General features: G+C 44.1%; 1 protein-coding gene across 11 annotated transcripts in view; it reads left to right on the plus strand.

The window, feature by feature from the left end:
- The window catches only part of ZFAT (zinc finger and AT-hook domain containing), a 317588-nt gene that overhangs the window by 175164 nt on the left and 123673 nt on the right, over positions 1-18751 (plus strand). For all 11 annotated transcript variants that reach the window (XM_057497721.1, XM_057497719.1, XM_057497722.1 and 8 more), the window contains 4 exons: positions 4270-4455; positions 6115-6265; positions 11695-13145; positions 13926-14158. In XM_057497721.1, coding sequence (XP_057353704.1) covers positions 4270-4455; positions 6115-6265; positions 11695-13145; positions 13926-14158 — 2021 coding nt within the window. The remainder of the gene's footprint in view (positions 1-4269; positions 4456-6114; positions 6266-11694; positions 13146-13925; positions 14159-18751) is intronic.

Here is an 18751-nt window from a genome sequence, read left to right on the forward strand (position 1 = left end):
GATTGGTGCATTCAGACCATTTACATTTAGCATGGTTTTTGATAGGTATGTATTTATTGCCATTGCAGGCTTTAGATTCATGGTTACAAAAGGTTCAAGGTTAACTTTGTTACTATCTGAGAGCCTAACTTAACTCACTTTATATGCTATTACAATCACAATCTAAAGGTTCTTTTTTTCTCCTCCTTTTTCTTCCTCCTCCATTCTTTATATATTAAGTATCATATTCTGTACTCTTTGTCTATCCCTTGATTGACTTTGGGGGTAGTTGATTTGATTTTGCATTTGCTTAATAATTATCTGTTCTACTTTTTTTAGTGTGGTTTTATTACCTCTGGTGACAGCTATTAAAACTTAGGAACACTTCCATCTATAGCAGTCCCTCCAAAATATACTGTAGAGATGGTTTGTGGGAGGTAAATTCTCTCAACTTTTGCTTATCTGGAAATTGTTTAATCCCTCCTTCAAATTTAAATGATAATCTTGCTGGATAAAGTAATCTTGGTTCCAGGCCCTACTACTTCATTGCATTAAATACATCATGCCACTCCCTTTGGCCTGTAAAGGTTTCTGCTGAGAAGTCTGATGATAGCCTGATGGGCTTTTCTTTGTATGTGATCTTATTTATCTCTCTGGCTGCTTTTAATAGTGTGTCCTTATCCTTTATCTTTGCCATTTTAATTACTATATGTCTTGGTGTTATCTTCCTTGGGTCCCTTGTGTTGGGAGATCTGTGCACCTCCATGACCTGAGAGACTCTGTCCTTCCCCAAATTGGAGAATTTTTCAGCAATTACCTCCTCAAAGACACTTTCTATCCCTTTTTCTCTCTCTTCTTCTTCTGGTATCCCTATATTGTGAATATTGTTCCGTTTGGATTGGTCACACCGTACTCTCAATATTCTTTCATTCTTAGAGATCCTTTTTTCTCTCTGTGCCTCAGCTTCTTTGTATTCCTCTTCTCTAGTTTCTATTTTGTTTATCTTCTCCTCCACCATATCTAACCTGCTTTTAATACCTTCCATTGTGCTCTTCAACGATTGGATCTGTGACCAGAATTCATTCCTGAGTTGTTGAATATTTTTCTTTACCTCCATGAACATGTTAACGATTTTTATTTTGAAATCCCTTTTAGGAAGATTCATGAGGTCAATATCATTTGAATCTTTCTCATGTGTTGTATTTATAATTTCACTTTGAATCAGGTTTCTTTGGTGTTTCATATTTGTATATGGCGCCCTCTAGTGCCCAGAAGCTCCACATTCTGGAGCTGCTCAGCCCCTGAAGCAATGTTGGGGTTCGCAGAGGAGCTGTATTGGTGCCAGGGGTGAGGAAAGAGCTGTTTCCTGCTTCTTGGCGGCTATGCCTGCCTCCACTGCCAGAACCAGTGGGCCGAGCACACAGGTATAAGCCTCTATGCTTTGTGTTTGTAGTTGCTATAGACAGATCTTCCCTCTGGCTGGTCTAATGCCAAGGTAGTGTTTGCCAGTTTGAGAGCCGTGTGGGGCTGGCCAGGAGAAAGGCACAGTAGGCTGTCTATCACAGAGGGGGTCCTTGGAGCTATGTAGGCAGCCAGGGAGCTGGAGCAACTGAAGACTGTGAAAGCCCCCAACCTGCTGGGCAGAGTGCACCTGGACAATTTTGTCTACCTGTCCTTTCTACTGAGCAGTAAGCTCTGCACAGTCCTTGCCCCTTTAGCAGCCCTCTCACTGTTAGGAAGTCTCTCAGACTGTCCACCTTTCTGTTTTCCCAGAGCAGCGGGATATGGATCCCTGTTTTCCACAAGCGGCTGGAATCTCAGTCTCTCCAGGAATTCTGCCTGTCTTAGCTTTCCAACCACCTAATCATGAGAGTACCATGAAGCACCATGAAGTATAGGTTTGTGCTCCCAGAGCAGATCTCCGGAGTTAGATATTCAGTCCCAGGCCTTCACTCCCTCCCCGCTCCGTTTCTCTTCCTCCCGCTGGTGAGCTGGGGTGGGGGACAGGCTTGGGTTATTACTTGGTCTGCCTTATTACTGCAGGCTTCTGGCTTTGGTACATTAACCTGTTCCATGAGGTTTATTCTTTTCTCCAGGTGTATGCAGTTTGGCGCAGCCCTCTTTCCTATTGCTCTTTCAGGATTTGTCATATTAATTATATTTTCATATTATATACAGTTTTAGGAAGAAGCCTCTGTCTCACCTCTCACCCCGCCGTCTTTAATCCATCGATATTAAGTATTCTTGAATTTGTTTTTAACACGTTCAGTGCTGACACTAATTATATGACTAAGGATCTTTTCTAGTCAATTAAAAAAAATTCTGCAAGACTGTTTGCACGAGTTCTAAATATGTTCCAATCACCTGGACTTTGGGGACAGCCACCAAAAGAGTTTCGTTTATAGACCATGGAAAATTAGAGTGCTTGTTTTGATCAATCTGCCTCATTAGCCAAGTATTTTTCATGCATCAACTTGAAGAGCTTTCCCTCCGCCACCATGCCTTCCTCGGATTGTACTTCTTTATTTTATCTTTTCCCTTCAGCGTTCCTTGGTACATTAATGTGAGGGTCTGGCTGTAGGCACACTTGAATCACGGGAATAGACTTACCGAGTTGCCTCAGGCTGCCTCCCTTTGGTTTCTCCCATTTCTCCAGCTTTTGCCTTATTACTGCAGGCTTCTGACTTCACCTCCCTGCACCTTTCATAACCCCAAAGTCCAGTGTCCTCCAAGCCCCCACCATCCATTTGGCTTGTGCCTGTCCTGTGCTCGTGTCTGATAAAGGGCTGTGTGGGACTGTTCTTGTCCACTTGTGATAATATTCTGAAGAACTGGTTCATGAACAGGTTATTTCAGGTTTGTGGCTGTGCTTCTGAGAAAAAGAAAACCCCTTTCCCTTCCTTCCGTGTATTTTCTTCTCACCCAGGAATCTGGAGTAGCATACATTCAGGAGAGCAGTCGCTCCTTCATTCTTCACTTTGATATTGGAGTGCTTCTTACCCTTCAGTCTAATGCCGAGTTCAGCCATGTGAAGTTAGCTGTTCTGTCTGTGGCTGATGCATCTGTTTTTCAGTGTGTTTTATGGCATTTGAACCCATTCAGCTCATTCTCCCCAGTTGTGGTGCAGATTTAAAGCACAGATTTGGTCCAGTCTTTCCCCTCTTACTGTGCTCCAGTGGGTCACCATTGCCTCTCGCAGTTAGATGCAGCCTCAGATGCATTTTCAGAGATTTTAGATAGAGTCAACCTTCAAAAATCAGATTTCGCTTAAAAATCTGGATCTCCAGTCTCCCTTTGAATAGTCAAAAGATTTGCTGACTCTGTCCCATGACTTGGCAGCTTGGCCCTGGCTGGAGCTGGGGTCTCACTGTCACCTGAGCCCCATTCAGCCAGCTTCATTCACTCAGCTACTTGACTGGTCCCCATGAGCATTGGTGCTTCCTCCTCTGGCGCTCAGAGGGAAGATTCCAGACATCATGGGCACACAGGACCCTCGGGACCTAGCTTTCACTGCCTCCCTGCTTCTCCGGGATGTTGTAGCCACACAGGAGGCTTAACTAATGGTTTACTCCTTTTCTTTGCTGCCCTTTCTTCGAATAGAATTCCACCCTTTTTAACCACACCTGCCCCTCGCCCTATACTCCTTTTGCTTTCATTACCTGTTCCCCACAGCCTCCAACTGTAGATTCACAAATGCTTGTTTTTCATGTTAACTGAAGGGTTGTCTCCACAGAAAGTTTTCTCTGGCCTTTCAAGTGGAATCTACCGTCCCTTCCTGGGGTCGTCCTGAACCCCTTCTCATTTCAGTTGGTACATGGCAGGCAGACTCCTTGACCTCACCTGTTCGCATGGCTGTCTCCCACTGGAGGTGGGCTTTCGAGGGCAGGGTCTGGGTCTGTGCTTTATTAGTCTTGGTTGTTGGCTGAAGAGGCGAATGATTTTCTTGGGCTGGATATCTTGGAGGCCATATCTTCCTTGTTTATCAATGACTCTGAAGTCCGTTAGGCTTCGTGAAAACAAGGTGAGGGGCTGCACCTGCTTTACCAAGAGCGTATCCCCACTGCCTAGGTGGTGGCCTGTGGCAGGGTGCTGTGAACATTTATGAATTGAATGAAAGACAAAAGAACCAAAGATACCCAAGTGACATAGTGGCCTGTGTGGCACTGTGGATCAGTGTGGACATCACACAGGTCTATTTCCTTCAGTATCCTATAGAAGTGTTATGTGTACTCTCCAACTCTATCACTGATACAAAGGGATATTTCATGCATCTTAATATTTGCTCCTTAGGTAATGAATCTGACCTTGACCTGGAAAAGAAGTACAAGGAAGATGACCGAGAAAAGGCTCCGAAGAGACCGCGGACGCATAGAACAGAGAAGGTGCAGAAGATCTCGGGAAAGGAGGCTGGGCTGATTCCTGGAGTGAAGAAACCCATCATAAGTGTGGTTTTAACTGCACATGAAGCTATTCCAGGTGACCACAGTAGGCAGGAAGTGATAGAACGAGAAGCTTTTGGCCAGACTGGTCCAAGGGTAGCCTGACAATTTGGTCCCTGTGATCCTGAGCATCTGGCCCTCCACTTCATTACCATTCGCTTGGGACAGTGGCAGGCCTGTGCTGCCAGGGCTGTTGTGGGTGATGTGAGAGGCGAGGTTGTGTGGGCTGTTCCTGCTACCACCGCCACGACCTCTGCAACCCACCCCATCCTCGCCGTTCAGCAGCCGCTCACGGTCTGCACCTAGCAGGCGGTTTCTGTCCTTGCTGCCCTCAGCCCACCCCTCTTCTGGATGTGCTCCCCCACTTACTGCACTCTGCAGGGGCTGACCTAAGTGTAGGACCAGACCCGCTACACCAGACTGAGGCAGGTTGCTTCTCAAAGTGCCTACAGGTTACTATGTTCCCTCCAGCTAACTTCTTCTTTGCATATTTACTGGGTTCATCAAATATTTCATAATACTGGAAATTTCTGTCTTCTCTTTCCTTTCACATAAAATAGGTAGCAGGTACTTAAAAAAAGGTCTCTTCCAGGAAGGGATACTTTAGACAAAAAGCAGTTTACGATAGGTTTCTAAGTATAATAATGGGGTTTCTTTCTATCCATTTGTGGTGATAGCCATCAGGTAAATTTAAAAATAAAGTTTAGGATTTCTAAGAACAGCTATGGCCTTTTAATTATTTATAAGGCCAATAGTACTTTATTATTTAAAATGAAAACACTGAATAAATGCCTTTTTGTACTTAGTACAGAATAGATGATCAATAGAGAATAAGCCACATAAAATTATGTGACTTAAAGAACTTTCTGGAAAGACACTTTATCTTCCCCACTCTATTGTGCACAGTATTATTATAGGAAATGATAATAATACTTGGGAGAGAGGTTTGTGTTATCAGCCATCTTTAGAGAAAATTATTAAAATAGTTTCTTAAAAATTGATGGTAGTATTTTGAGATTTCCGTAAGTAGGGTTGAAAAGTATAATTAATTTCCTTTGCTAGTCCAGAAACAAGGGGCAGTTTGGAGACTTTTTTTTAAGGCCCCTGATGCATGTATGCGCATGTGCACATACATACACATATGTGTGATGTATCCACTGCTATAAAATTTCTTTGACATTTCACATCATAGAATTACACAAGTAAAACTGACCTTTGAGGTTTTCTGCTCCAAACCCTTCACTTCATGGGGTAGAAACTTAGCCTAGCAATGGTAAGGTAAAATGTCACATTTCGGACTGGACCCGAAGCAGCCCAAACCCCTGTTCACAGTTTGTACTGCTACTTCATACTGTCTTGATGCAGTTTTACATTTACTTGAAGCTTAACACATGTGGTCCTATATAAAACCTTGCAGGTGAATGTATATGTATCTATATGTTTTTGTTATTTTAATGAAGTATAGCTCAGAAGGATGTTTTGATAGATTATTAGAAAATTTGCCCCTCCTCCCAAATACACCCCCCCACACCCCCACACACGTGAGTTAAATGTGTGAACTGAAGGACAACAAATACCTTGCATGGGTATCGTACAGTAAAGGCTTATACCTCCAGGCTGCATGCCCTGTGCTGGGTGGGGGTCAGGGCCCTCACAGTGCCTCTATAATGCACATCTCATTGTGCCTCTATCGCAGGTGCTACCAAGATTGTTCCAGTGGAGGCCGGGCCCCCGGAGACAGGAGCTGCCAACCCAGAGGCCTCCACGGCTGACCTGGCACCTCGGAGAGGGTACCAGGAGTATGCCATTCAGCAGACACCATATGAACAACCCATGAAGTCAAGCAGGTAAAGGTTTGTTCTTTGTGACTCCAAGGTCAGGCTCCAGTGACCACCACAGGGTGGAGGACCAATGCATTAGTTTCTTGGGACTTGGTTCGCAAACCGATTTGCAAAGGTTTCCTGATTTAACCTGGGAATCCACTCCTCTATTATGGCCCTAGTATGGTGGCTGAGCCTAAGTTGCTTCTGTGAAATGTGTTGCAGAATCACATGCTTTTGGGACTGATCGCCAGTTGGTTTGATGAAGGAGGAGCATTTTATTTAAGACAAACATATGTTTAACTTAATAAAAAGAGGTGTAAACAAGGCCTTACTAAGTAAATTTGCTGTTTTTTATAGCTGCACATATTATTATGAAAAATAAATCTTTATTTCCCCCTTTTCAAATGTAACGCAAGCATCTTGTAGGAATTTCCAAAAGCCCATGTAATGTAAAGTAACCCAGAGGCCATTGTCTAGAGGTAACTGCTATTGACAGTTTGGTTCATATGCCACCATAATTTTTCATGATACTAAAATAGAGCTCTTTAATTTTCTGTTTCTCTAACACGAAATAGCAAATGCATTGTCATCAATTTTTTTAAACTTACCACACCTTGAAACTCTTTCCTTTTTAGCATGTATTTTTTTAAAAGCTTGTTTTCTATTGTGTGGATGTGCAGTGGTTTAGATAGCTGGTTTTTGCCTGATGGACAGTGCTCTATTCAAGATTTTGGTACCTGTGATTTCAACACTTCCTTACCATCTCCTGTGGGGTTGACATCGCTGTCTAAAGGATATGAGCACTTAAAACTTTAATCGACATTAAAAACTGTCCTCCAAATGCTTTGGGTCACTTGATGTCCCCACTGAAGGAGCGTGTGCCTTCTCTGCATCCTCCCCAGGGTCTCTCCCAGCTGTGATGTGTACCTGCTGAGGTAGGTTGGCAACTGTGGTCACCTGAACTGTGTAGACATTTTTGCAGCTGAGAGGAAAGACAAAGAAATAAAGGTAGCCAATGGGTTCCCTCTGCTTCTGGAGGAGGGGAAATAAGGTGTTCTTAAAGAGAACATAAGCCTCTGTTATACCAGCTGTAGATTATCCAATAAAGCCTGACTTAGTTTAGTTATGGGAATAAGTGATAAACTGTATGGGAAGTGTCTAGCACATGTTAATGCTTGTATTAAACTATATGAGCGAGCATGTGGGATGTTTCATTAGTTTGTAGCCCAGTCTTCTTTCTTGCAAATGTGAACAACTGAATTTATTGATTAGGTTACAACAATACTCATTCTTTTGGTAAGACTGTAGTGAAATTAAATTGAAGATCATTGTGGTCTCAACTCAGGTTGATTTGTAGACCTTAGCTTATTATCTATACAGCATTTCCAGATCTGTTGAGGAGGGGTTCAACTAAATGCTAATCTAGTTATAGGTAAGTATACTCAATATTTAATCCACAGATCTAGGCTGTATTCCAATTGCCATGCATTCTATTAATATTTTATAGTATAAATTATAAAGTAGTTATGAAAAAGACTTTGTATATAATGATTTTGCTTTATAAAATATAGATGCAAACTATATTTTTAAGGTATATTAATATATCAATTAGGTTCTCACACAAATATGATACAGACTTACTGTACAGAAAATTTTGGAAGTCCATAAAACCATAAGAAAAAACATCATTTATAATCTCACTACCCTAAAATAATCACTGTTAATATTTTTAATGCATTTCCTTCTAGCCTTTTTTCAGCCCATGTATTTTATAAAATAGAGTTTATATTTTATATGCAATTTTGCACCTTTTATTACTTAATCATGTTAAACCTTCCTTTGTTATTTAAATTATTCACAAACTTTCTTTTGTTATTTAAATTATTCACAAACTCCATTTTGTAGTGACCCTTATTAACATAATGAGGCTATCCTGTAAGCTACTCAACTCTCCACATTGCAGCCAATGCGATCTTTGTAAATTTCCCATTTGATTGTGCCCTTTAAAGGCCTCACATTGCTGTTGGGAGAACTTGGCCTGTAAGGCGGTCCATGGCTGCCGCCTCTCAGCCTGGTCTCCCTCCTCTCAGCCTGGTCTCCCTCCTGTGCTCCTCTGGTTCTCTGGGTCCCAGCATCTGCCCCAGCCATTGGGCCCTTTTTACTTCCTTGACCTCTCCTTGCAGGAGCCTCTTCCTCTTCCTGGATGCTTCTCCTCCCTCTGGTTTGTCCATCTTCAGCTGTCTGCTCAGATGTCCAGTTCCCAGGGTGACCTGTCATACCCCCTAGACAGATTAGTCTGCCCTGACCTGGGCCTTTAGAGCATCCTGCCCTTTTCCTTCACAGCAGGGAGCTGGGGGTCCTTATCTGCCCATTTGTATGGCTACTCTGCTCATCTTTTATGGTTGCTGGGCTGGCCCATCACTTCCTCTAGAAAATGAACTCCAAGATAGCAAGATGTTTCTTTTGTTTCTATTATGTCTCCAGTGCCTGTATCAACCCCAGTACTTTTCCAAATGATTACATGAAAAAAACAAATGTGCAGATTAGTTCCTTACATCGGGACCTTCAGGCAGCTTTCCACTCTTAGCTGTTGTGAAAAACCATGCAGTGAGCACCTTTACTTGAGTTTTGTATTTTTTTTTTCCTGGTAAGTTCCCAGGAGGGAAATAGCTGTATCAAGGGGTCTGACCTTTTAAAGCTCTGCTTGATTGCTTTCTAAAATGCAGGGGGTGAGAGTGCTTCTGTCACTGAATAGGGAACATTTGGAGTCAGTAATTTAATAGGAATCATATGGACATTGCAGCTCTGTGCATCGGTTCAATCATTGTTAGTAAGGCTTTGCTTGAGAGTCAGATGTAGGCTGCTTAGCATCTTCATTAGATTCATTACCCTTAGCAAGAAACAGGGCACTGAAGGCTTTACCAGGTATTTGTGTAATAATGCAAAAAAATCAGAGCAAAAGATTCTCCTAAGACCACTTAGATATTGCATTAGAGGAGAAAATTCTGTGATTTGTTTATTTAATTAACATTATGAATCCAGGGTTTCTTCCTCCAGTGTTCTTTATACCAGTAAAATGTATCACCTTCTGGATTTCTTTGTCATTTGAGAAAGATCCAAATTAGTTTCCTTAAATTAGCCTTGGGTTTAGCATGCAGGCATAGTACAAATGTTCACATTTGAATATTTTAATTACATCATGTGAATTGTACCCTCTGGTGTTTATGGACTGCAGTCTATTTAAATATTTTCAATTTAAAGACAAGGCAACCTGTGTTGATCAAACATAGTTGTATGGATAGTTCCATAAATACAGACTTTGCTGTTACAGGGTCCAGCTTAATGGCGTCTAGTTAACTGTGCTAAGTGATTATCAGTATTTCTGCAACCTTTGTGGACTGCCTGGACATGCCGTCCAGAGGAAGCAGTTGTGGAAAGGAAGGAGCCTTACCTGCCTCTTTGGCTCCTCTGCCAATTCCTGTCCCCGGGGTGTATTATAGTACTTTGGTGACTGTCACTCACTGGTTTCAGAAACCAGATATGAGTGTTCCACCGGCAGTGGAAGCCGCGTACAGGGGCCTTGTCTGTACGTACAGTCACACTGTGGTGGGGGTTGTGGTGTTTTCAGGCAGCACAGAGGATGAGGAGGAAAATGCAGGCTCTAGAGGCAGATGGTCTGCTTGGGTTCACATCCTGGCTTCACTTACTTACTAATTGTATGACCTTGGGCTAATGCTCAGTGTTGTCATCGTAAAATGGGCATAATAATGGAGTCGGAAATAAATACTTAGCATAAGGTTTGGTGTATTGTAAGTCAGTGGTTAGCTACTATTATTATTCATCTCATTCAGCATACATATTGCCAAATTGAAAGAAAAAGGATCCATGAGGCAGACCATGCTTTTATTTTCTATCAAATACATAAAATCTAACATAATGCCTGAAATACATTGTCAAGTATTAATATGTTGTGCCCAAAGTCGTGAATCCCAGAAGACCACCAAGGAGCCAACACCGATGCAAACGCAAAGAGCCTTTATTCGAGCTAGCTCGAGCTCAATCTCTCATCTATACCAATGCAGTGGCAAGATGCCAGAGAAAGAGAGCGAGTTTCAATACTACAAAGGTTTTATGTGGTTCTAGGGCAGTTGGTGGGGTGATGGTCGTGGCTCTGGCTGATTGGCTGGATCTAGGGGTAGTTGGTGGGGTGATAGGTCGTGGCTCTGGTCAATTGGCAGGGTCTAAGGGTGGTGGGTGAGCTCCTTGCTGACTGGAGAGGAGAGAGACCAAGCTCCGATTGGGTGAAATAGGATCCAGGTCCCGATTGGCTGAGGTAGGATCCGGGTCCCGATTGGCTGAAATGGAATCTGGGAGCTTGCCCCTTCAAAGTGACAATCACTTATTAATAAATGATATATGAAGTTAATAAATCAAAAACAACAATCCTGTTTTCTCCATCTGAGTTCTAAATGAGCGCTGGTAAAGGAGGAGGAAGGTGGAGATTCAGTGTCAGCCCTGTTACTGCTGGAGTTGTGGGAGAAAGTAGTGCGGTGCAAGTAAGCGCTGAGCTTCCAAGCACTGTGCTGCAGAGCTGGGCAGCCTGACTGCTGCAGGCCCTGCCCACCTTGCTATGTGCTTCCTGAAGCACACGTGTCAGTGTCCATGGGCAGACGTGTCCTAACCAGGAGGGAGAGATGCAGCTCAGCCTGGGAAGGCTTACCCCAGTCAGATCCACCAGTTCACTTTTCCCGGGAGGAAGTGAGGACATGGAGAAAAGCCAGGGGTTTTTCACTGATGGGCGTCCTTGTATGGAAACTTGTAGCAAAGGGAAAGGCCGACAACTGTTTGAATGAATAGGCAAGTCTGGGTTATTGAAGCTATTGGACAAACCCAAGCAGGCTGTATCTAGTCTTATGGAGCAGACTGAGTTCATTCCTTTATGATCAGGCCCATTAAAATTCCCCAGAATACATACAGGTCAGCTTTGGAACACAGCCGTTTATCGTGTGCATTGTGAATGACACATCCCTCTTCCCTCTCCCTTCTCTTGCCTCCCTCCTCCTTGTTCTTGAAGCCTCAACTCAGACATCTCCTCTTCAGCAAGCTTTCCCAACTACCTTACTCCAGGTTAGATGTCTCTTTCTCTTTTCACCCTGCACATATTCCTATTAACACTTATACCACGCTGTTGTGCAACCATGTGCTGGCCTGTCCTCTCTCCCCCAACTGTGAGCTCCTGAGGCACAGGGCCCCACTCTCCATGTGTGCACGTGCTGGGTCCATACTAGGCACGCTCCAGGCCTGTTTGTTGGTGAATGAATGTATCCATCCATCCTCAGTCCCATTTAGTTCACTTTTGAGCCTTTGGTGTTTGGTGCATAAGGAGTTAGAGGTGCCTGGGAATGTGTAGAGTCTCTGGCTGTAACAGCGCTGTTTCTAACACCTCTTTCTAGGCTAGGGCCCACCCAGCTCAAGATCTTCACTTGTGAGTACTGCAACAAGGTCTTCAAATTCAAGCACTCGCTGCAGGCGCATCTGAGGATCCACACCAACGAGAAGCCATACAAGTGCTCCCAGTGCAGTTACGCCAGCGCCATCAAGGCCAACCTCAATGTGCACCTGCGTAAACACACTGGCGAGAAGTTTGCCTGCGACTACTGCTCTTTCACCTGCCTGAGCAAAGGCCACCTCAAGGTGCATGTGGAGCGGGTGCACAAGAAAATCAAGCAGCACTGCCGTTTCTGCAAGAAGAAGTACTCCGATGTCAAGAACCTCATCAAGCACATCCGAGACGCACATGACCCGCAGGACAAGAAGGTCAAGGAAGCCCTGGATGCACTCTGCCTGTTGACGCGGGAGGGCAAGCGGCAGCTGCTGTACGACTGCCACATCTGCGAGCGCAAGTTCAAGAACGAGCTGGACCGTGACCGCCACATGCTGGTCCATGGCGACAAGTGGCCCTTTGCCTGCGAGCTCTGCGGTCACGGGGCCACCAAGTACCAGGCGCTGGAGCTGCATGTCAGGAAGCACCCCTTTGTGTACGTCTGTGCCATATGCTTTAAGAAGTTCGTCAGCTCCATCCGGCTGCGCTCCCACATCAAGGAGGTACACGGGGCTGCCCAGGAGACCCTGGTCTTCACCAGCTCCATCAACCAGAGCTTCTGCCTCCTGGAGCCCGGCGGGGACATCCAGCAAGAGGCCTTGGGGGGCCAGCTGCAGCTGGCGGAAGAAGAGCTTGTGTTCCAGGGGGTGAATGCACCCAGGGAGGAGGTGTGCCCCAGAGCCGCTCAGCCCGAGGAGGCGCAGAGGGAGCCGGAGGCCCGCGCGGAAGGGCTGGCCCTGCCCGCGCTTTCAGCCACCCGCAGGGCCCAAAGTGCCGCCCTGCCACCCTGCGAGCTGGAAGCTGCTGTGGTCTCCTCCGACCTTCATCCTCAGGAGGGCGTGGCAGATGAGTTTTTGATGAAAAATGATACCTCGTCTGCTGAGGTTCCTGCTCTTCCTGAGAAGACTGGGGACACCCAGCACAGTGGCACCACCCAGACTCAGGGAGGTGGAGTCCAGCTGCTGCTGTCCAAGGCCGGAGGAACTGAAGCAAACCTGGGGACCCAGGGAGCCAAGGGCCTCTTGGGAGAGGGGCTAAGAGTGGCCGCCCCTGCATCCGATGGACCAGATTCCAGCAGGTGTCTCAGGGCCCACCCAGCCGAGGCCTCCAGCCTTCCTCCAGTGGCTGGTGACAGGGACACAGCCCTGTACCAGCCTGACTCTTGCACACCCATGTCTGAGCACTGGGCTGGCATCCCTGCGTTCATGAAGATCCTGGATGGTTTACAGAAGAGGCAGATGAACACCAGCTTGTGCGAGAGGATCCGGAAGGTGTATGGGGACCTGGAGTGTGAATACTGTGGTAAGGAGGGCAGTGCTGTGCGCCTGACCCGGTGCATTCCCAGCAGTCCCGTCACCCCCACGTTGCCTTGCGTCCCCTTGTGCTTGTTTAAGTTCACATCTCTTGGCAAAGAACAGCTTCTAAACAAGCTCTTCATTGTAGATGGTAAGGGGTGGCCACCCAGGCTGCCGTTTAGAACTTGAAGACTTTGTGAAGACAGCCAGGATGGCAGGACAGCTAGCCACATGGGTGTGGTCAGGGTGCGTGCAGTGGCTTATCCCACTGCGTCTGCCAGAACTGTAACTGAGAGCAGTCTTTCTTCTGGCACATGCCAAGTTTAAAGACCTTTAAGTTGTGGCCATGCTCTAGATGAGCAGAAAGAGCCTTTGAAAGTGGCTGCAGCTCTTTGTAGGGGGCCCTGCCTGGAACCCATCCAGCTCGTGGGCAGGCATGGCATCTGAGCTTTGGGAGAACTGGCAGTGCAGCAGGTAGGGGTTCAGCTCAGGGCCTGGTGTCCCAGGTATCAGGAGAGTTTAGTGACCAGTTTATGCACGTGCCTGGTAGTATTTGGTCCTCAGTAAACATTTGTTTCCTCCTAGCTCCGACATCATGCAAAACTGGTAGCAGCCTCCCACTTTTGAAAAGTAATTTCCAGACAGAGTGTGGTAGAAAGTGTGAGGGTGACCCAGGCAAGCACAGGAGGGAGACAAATCTAGTAGTTGAAATGTAATAGTAATTTTAAAAAGATCTAATTCAGTATAAAAGGAACTTCCTTGTTCTCATGTGAAAATACTTTTTTAGGCAAGCTTTTTTGGTACCAAGTGCATTTTGACATGCATGTCCGCACGCACACCCGGGAACATCTGTATTACTGCTCACAGTGTCACTATTCCTCCATCACCAAAAACTGCCTTAAGCGCCATGTGATCCAGAAACACAGTAACATCTTGCTGAAGTGCCCCACTGATGGCTGCGACTACTCGACTCCAGACAAATACAAACTGCAGGCACATCTGAAAGTCCACACTGAGCTGGTGAGTAGCCCGGTGCCAGCCCTGCCTGGGTGCCCACTGCTTTCCCGCTTTATGCACATGGAGGTGCCTCTGCCGCGTGTAAACCAGGGGTGAGTGTCCCGCCCTCAAAGCCAGGAGGTCCTCATGAAGGCCTCACTCCTTTCACCTGGAGAGTCTCAGCTACGTGGAAAAACGATTAGGTTGAACAAATTTGCTTTCTACACAAATTTTTCAGCATCAGAGAAAGTCTAGAAGATCTACAGAGTAGAAATAAAGCATGGATTTCTTAAATGACATTTTAAGTAAGTATTAATAACAGGAATAATAATAATCAGAGGTTACATCAGATAATGTCTGTGAACTGTTAAGCACAGTGTTGGGTTCATAGTGAGTGCACAGTAAATGTTAATGGCCACTGTTGTCACATTGTTGTGCTATTCTTTGTGAACTGTGGGAGATAGTGAAGCACTTTTTTTTTAAAGCTATATGTTAATTCAAGGTGCTTTTAATATTTGTGATGGTAAAATTTGTTTAATTCTTTGGTGCAACATCATATGACACAATGAATGAATGTTTATTTTTGCAAATTCTAATCCAACTCAAGAGGCCGACAACTGAGTGATTTGAGATTTCTTAAAGTTATAGAGGAGGCCCACCTGGCCCCGGTGTGGTTCTGTTTTCAATTAACTCCTTTGTATGCCACAGGTGGCGCAGAATGAGGCCTCACACACTTGATATGCTGCCACTGTCTTCTGGCATAAAGGTCACTGACCCTGTACCAGTTTGCCGCTAAGGGAGGAGCAGAGTGTTTTAGGGTTAGTAGTAGGTCAGAGCACAAGCTTTGGGGTTCAAACTTGAGTTCAAATACTGTCTCCAGCACTCACACAGGCTCTGTGATGCTGTTGGCAAGTCACTTGTCCTTTCTGAGACTTGGTAGCCTTCTGTATAAAACATAAATTTAAAAATATACCTGCTGTGTACACATACAACACATATATACACACATTTCATGCATGTATACAGGGAGGCCTATATACACATTTGTGCATACATATATACATGGATACACACATGTATTATGCAGCCACCTGTAAACACATGTGCACTTATGTGTGCACACACAAGTGTGTTTGTGTATATGTATATAGATCTCCTTAGGGCTGCTGGAAGGTTGATGTGGAATGCTATGACAAAGAACACAGCGCTTATGTGGTTGACTGAGTCCCAGCTGTTGCATGTCACTTGGCCCCTCTTAGTACAGGTTCTCTTTCTCTGACTAGGACACGCAGGCATGGTTTTTTCTATTTCCTTAAACATGCTGTTAGGTCAGTACGGTCTTAGGGCAGGGAAAGCAGGTGACAGGAATCATCCTGCGACCTCGCCAGGGACTCAGATAGTGAGGGAGTGAGACCCACGTGAGGGCGCTGTTCTCGGGGCAGCCTTGGGGGACAGCAGTTAAGACCAGGAACCAGACTGTGGGGTTTTAACCAGGTCTACTCTATTTACCAGGCATTTGGCCTCACTATGACAGCCCTGTGCCTCAGTTTACCCATTCTCGGGTGAAGATGAAGTGAGAGAATATACATAAATGTCTCAAAAGAGAGCCTGTCATGGAGTAAGCATTCTATGCTATTGACTGTTACTATTGTCTGTTTTGCTTATCATTTTTGAAATTGTGTTAGATTGAGAGACTTTGAAACACAGGTTAAAGACTACCTTGAATAGGAGATTATAAAAGAGCTTTATAGTCAGGGACTGCCTATTTTTTACCACACTCACTTTCCTTGCGTATTGTGTGTATCAGAGGGACTCTTTAGTCCAGCCCAGCCCAGCTATTTTCTTGCCTCTGATGCTCATACTCAGCCTCTTGGTTATAGCCCTGGGCCGCTTGGTCAACAGGGGAGCGTCAATGTGCCCTGAGATTTTTTTTTTTAAGGTATTATTGATACACACTCTTACAAATGTTTTACATGAAAAACAATATGGTTACTGTATTCACCCATATTATCAAGTCCCCACATATCCCATTGCAGTCACTGTCCATCAGTGTAGTAAGATGCCACAGATTCGCTGTTTGCCTTCTCTGTGCTACACTGTCTTCTCTGTGACACCCCCTACACCATGTGTACTGAAGATAATATCCCCCAATCCCCTTCTCCCTCCCTTCCCACAGACCGTACCCCAACCCTCCCCTTTGGTAACCACTAGTCCCTTCTTGGAGTCTGTGAGTCTGCTACTGTTCTGTTCCTTCAGTTTTGCTTTGTTGTTATACTCCACAAATGAGGGAAATCATTTGGCACTTGTCTTTCTCCACCTGGCTTATTTCAATGAGCATAATGTCCTCCAGCTCCATCCATGTTGTTGCAAATGGTAGAGTTTGTTTCTTTCTTATGGCTGAATAGGATTCCATTGTGTATATGTACCACATCTTCTTTATCCAATCATCTACTGATGGACACTTAGGTTACTCCCATATATTGGCTATTGTAAATAGTGCTGCAATAAACATAGGGGTGCATGTCTTTTTGAATCTGAGAAGTTGTATTCTTTTGGTACATTCCAAGGAGTGGGATTCCCGGATTAAATGGTATTTCTATTTTTGGTTTTTTGAAGAACCTCCATATTGCTTTCCACAACAGTTGAACTACCTTACATTCCCACCAGCAGTGTAGGAGGGTTCCCCTTTCTCCGCATCCTCGCCAGCATTTTTGTTCTTAGTCTTTTTGATGCTGGCCATCCTTACTGGTGTGGTGACATGTCATTGTGGCTTTAATTTGTATTTCACTGATGATTAGTCATGTGGAGCATCTTTTCATGTGTCTGTTGGCCATCTGAATTTCATCTTTGGAGAATTGTCTCTTAATATCCTCTGCCCATGTTTTAATTGGGTTATTTGCTTTTTGGGTGTTGAGGCATGTAAGTTCTTTGTATATTTTGGAGGTTAACCCCTTGTCAGATATGTCATTTACAAATATATTCTCCCATACTGTAGGAGGCCTTCTTGTTCTGTTGATGGTATCCTTTGCTGTACAGAAACTTTTTAGTTTGATGTAGTCCCATGAGTTCATTTCTGCTTTTGTTTCCTTTGCTCGAGGAGATGCGTTCAGGAAGGTGTTGCTCATCCTTATATTCAGGAGATTTTTGCCTATGTTTTTTTCTAAGAGTTTATGGATTCATGACTTACATAGATTTCAGGTCTTTGATCCATTTCAAGTTTACTTTTGTGTATGAGGTTAAACAATAATCCAGTTTCATTCTCTTGGATGTAGCTGTCCAGTTTTGCCAACACCAGCTGTTGAAGAGGCTGTCATTTCCCCATTGTATATCCGTGGCTCCTTTATCATATATTAATTGACCATATATGGTTGGGTTTATATCAGGGCTCTCTAGTCTGTTCCATTGGTCTATTGTTCTGTTCTTGTGCCAGTACTAAATTGTCTTGATTACTGTGGCTTTATAGTAGAGCTTGAAGTTGGGGAGCATAATCTCCCAAGCTTTATTCTTCCTTCTCAGGAATGCTTTGGTTATTTGGGGTCTTTTGTGGTTCCATATGAATTTTAGAATGATTCATTGGAGAATGCTGTTGGTATTTTGATAGGAATTGCATTGAATCTGTAGATTGCTTTAGGCAGGATGGCCATTTTAACAATATTAATTCTTTCTAACCATGAGCACGGGATGTGTTTACATTTATTGGTCTTGTATTTTTCAAAGTATAGGTCTTTCATTTACTTGGCTAAGTTTATTCCTAGGTATTTTATTCTTTTTGATGCAATTGTGAATGGAATCGTTTTTCTGATTTCTGTTTCTGCTAGTTCATCATTAGTGTATAGGAATGCGACAGATTTCTGTGTATTAATTTTGTATCCTGCAACTTTGCTGAATTCAGGTATTACCTCTAATAGTTTTAGAGTGGATTCTTTAGGGTTTTTTATGTACAATATCATGTCATCTGCAAACAGTGACAGTTTAACTTCTTCCTTACCAATCTGGATGACCTTTTTTTCTTTGTGTTGTGTAATTGCTGTGGATAGGACCTCCAGAACTATGTTGAATAAAAGTGGAGAGAGTTGGCATCCATGAGCACGGGATGTGTTTACATTTATTGGTCTTGTATTTTTGGCATCCTTGTCTTGTTCCCGATCTTAAAGAAAAGGCTTTCTGTTAGTGTGATGTTGTCTGTGGGTTTGTCATATATTGTCGTCATTATGTTGAGGTACTTGCCCTGTATACACATTTTGTTGACAGTTTTTATCATGAATAGATGTAGAATTTTGTCAAATGCTTTTTTGGCATCTGTGGATATGATCATGTGGTTTTTGTCCTTTTTGTTGATGTGGTGGATGATGTTTATGGATTTTTGAATATAGTACCATCCTTGCATCCCTGGAATAAATCCTACTTTATCAAGGTGCACAATCTTTTTGATACATTTTTGAATTCAGTTTGCTAATATTTTGTTGAGTATTTTTGCATCTATGTTCATCAGGGATATTGGTCTGTAATTATCTTTTTTTGTGGTGTCTTTGCCTGGTTTTGGTATTAGAGTGGTGCTGGCCTCATAGAATGAATTTGGAAGTATTCCCTGTTCTTCTACTTTTTGGAAAACTTTAA

Source organism: Manis pentadactyla, chromosome 3 (assembly GCF_030020395.1).
Source record: "Manis pentadactyla isolate mManPen7 chromosome 3, mManPen7.hap1, whole genome shotgun sequence".
NCBI classification, from domain to species: domain Eukaryota; kingdom Metazoa; phylum Chordata; class Mammalia; order Pholidota; family Manidae; genus Manis; species Manis pentadactyla.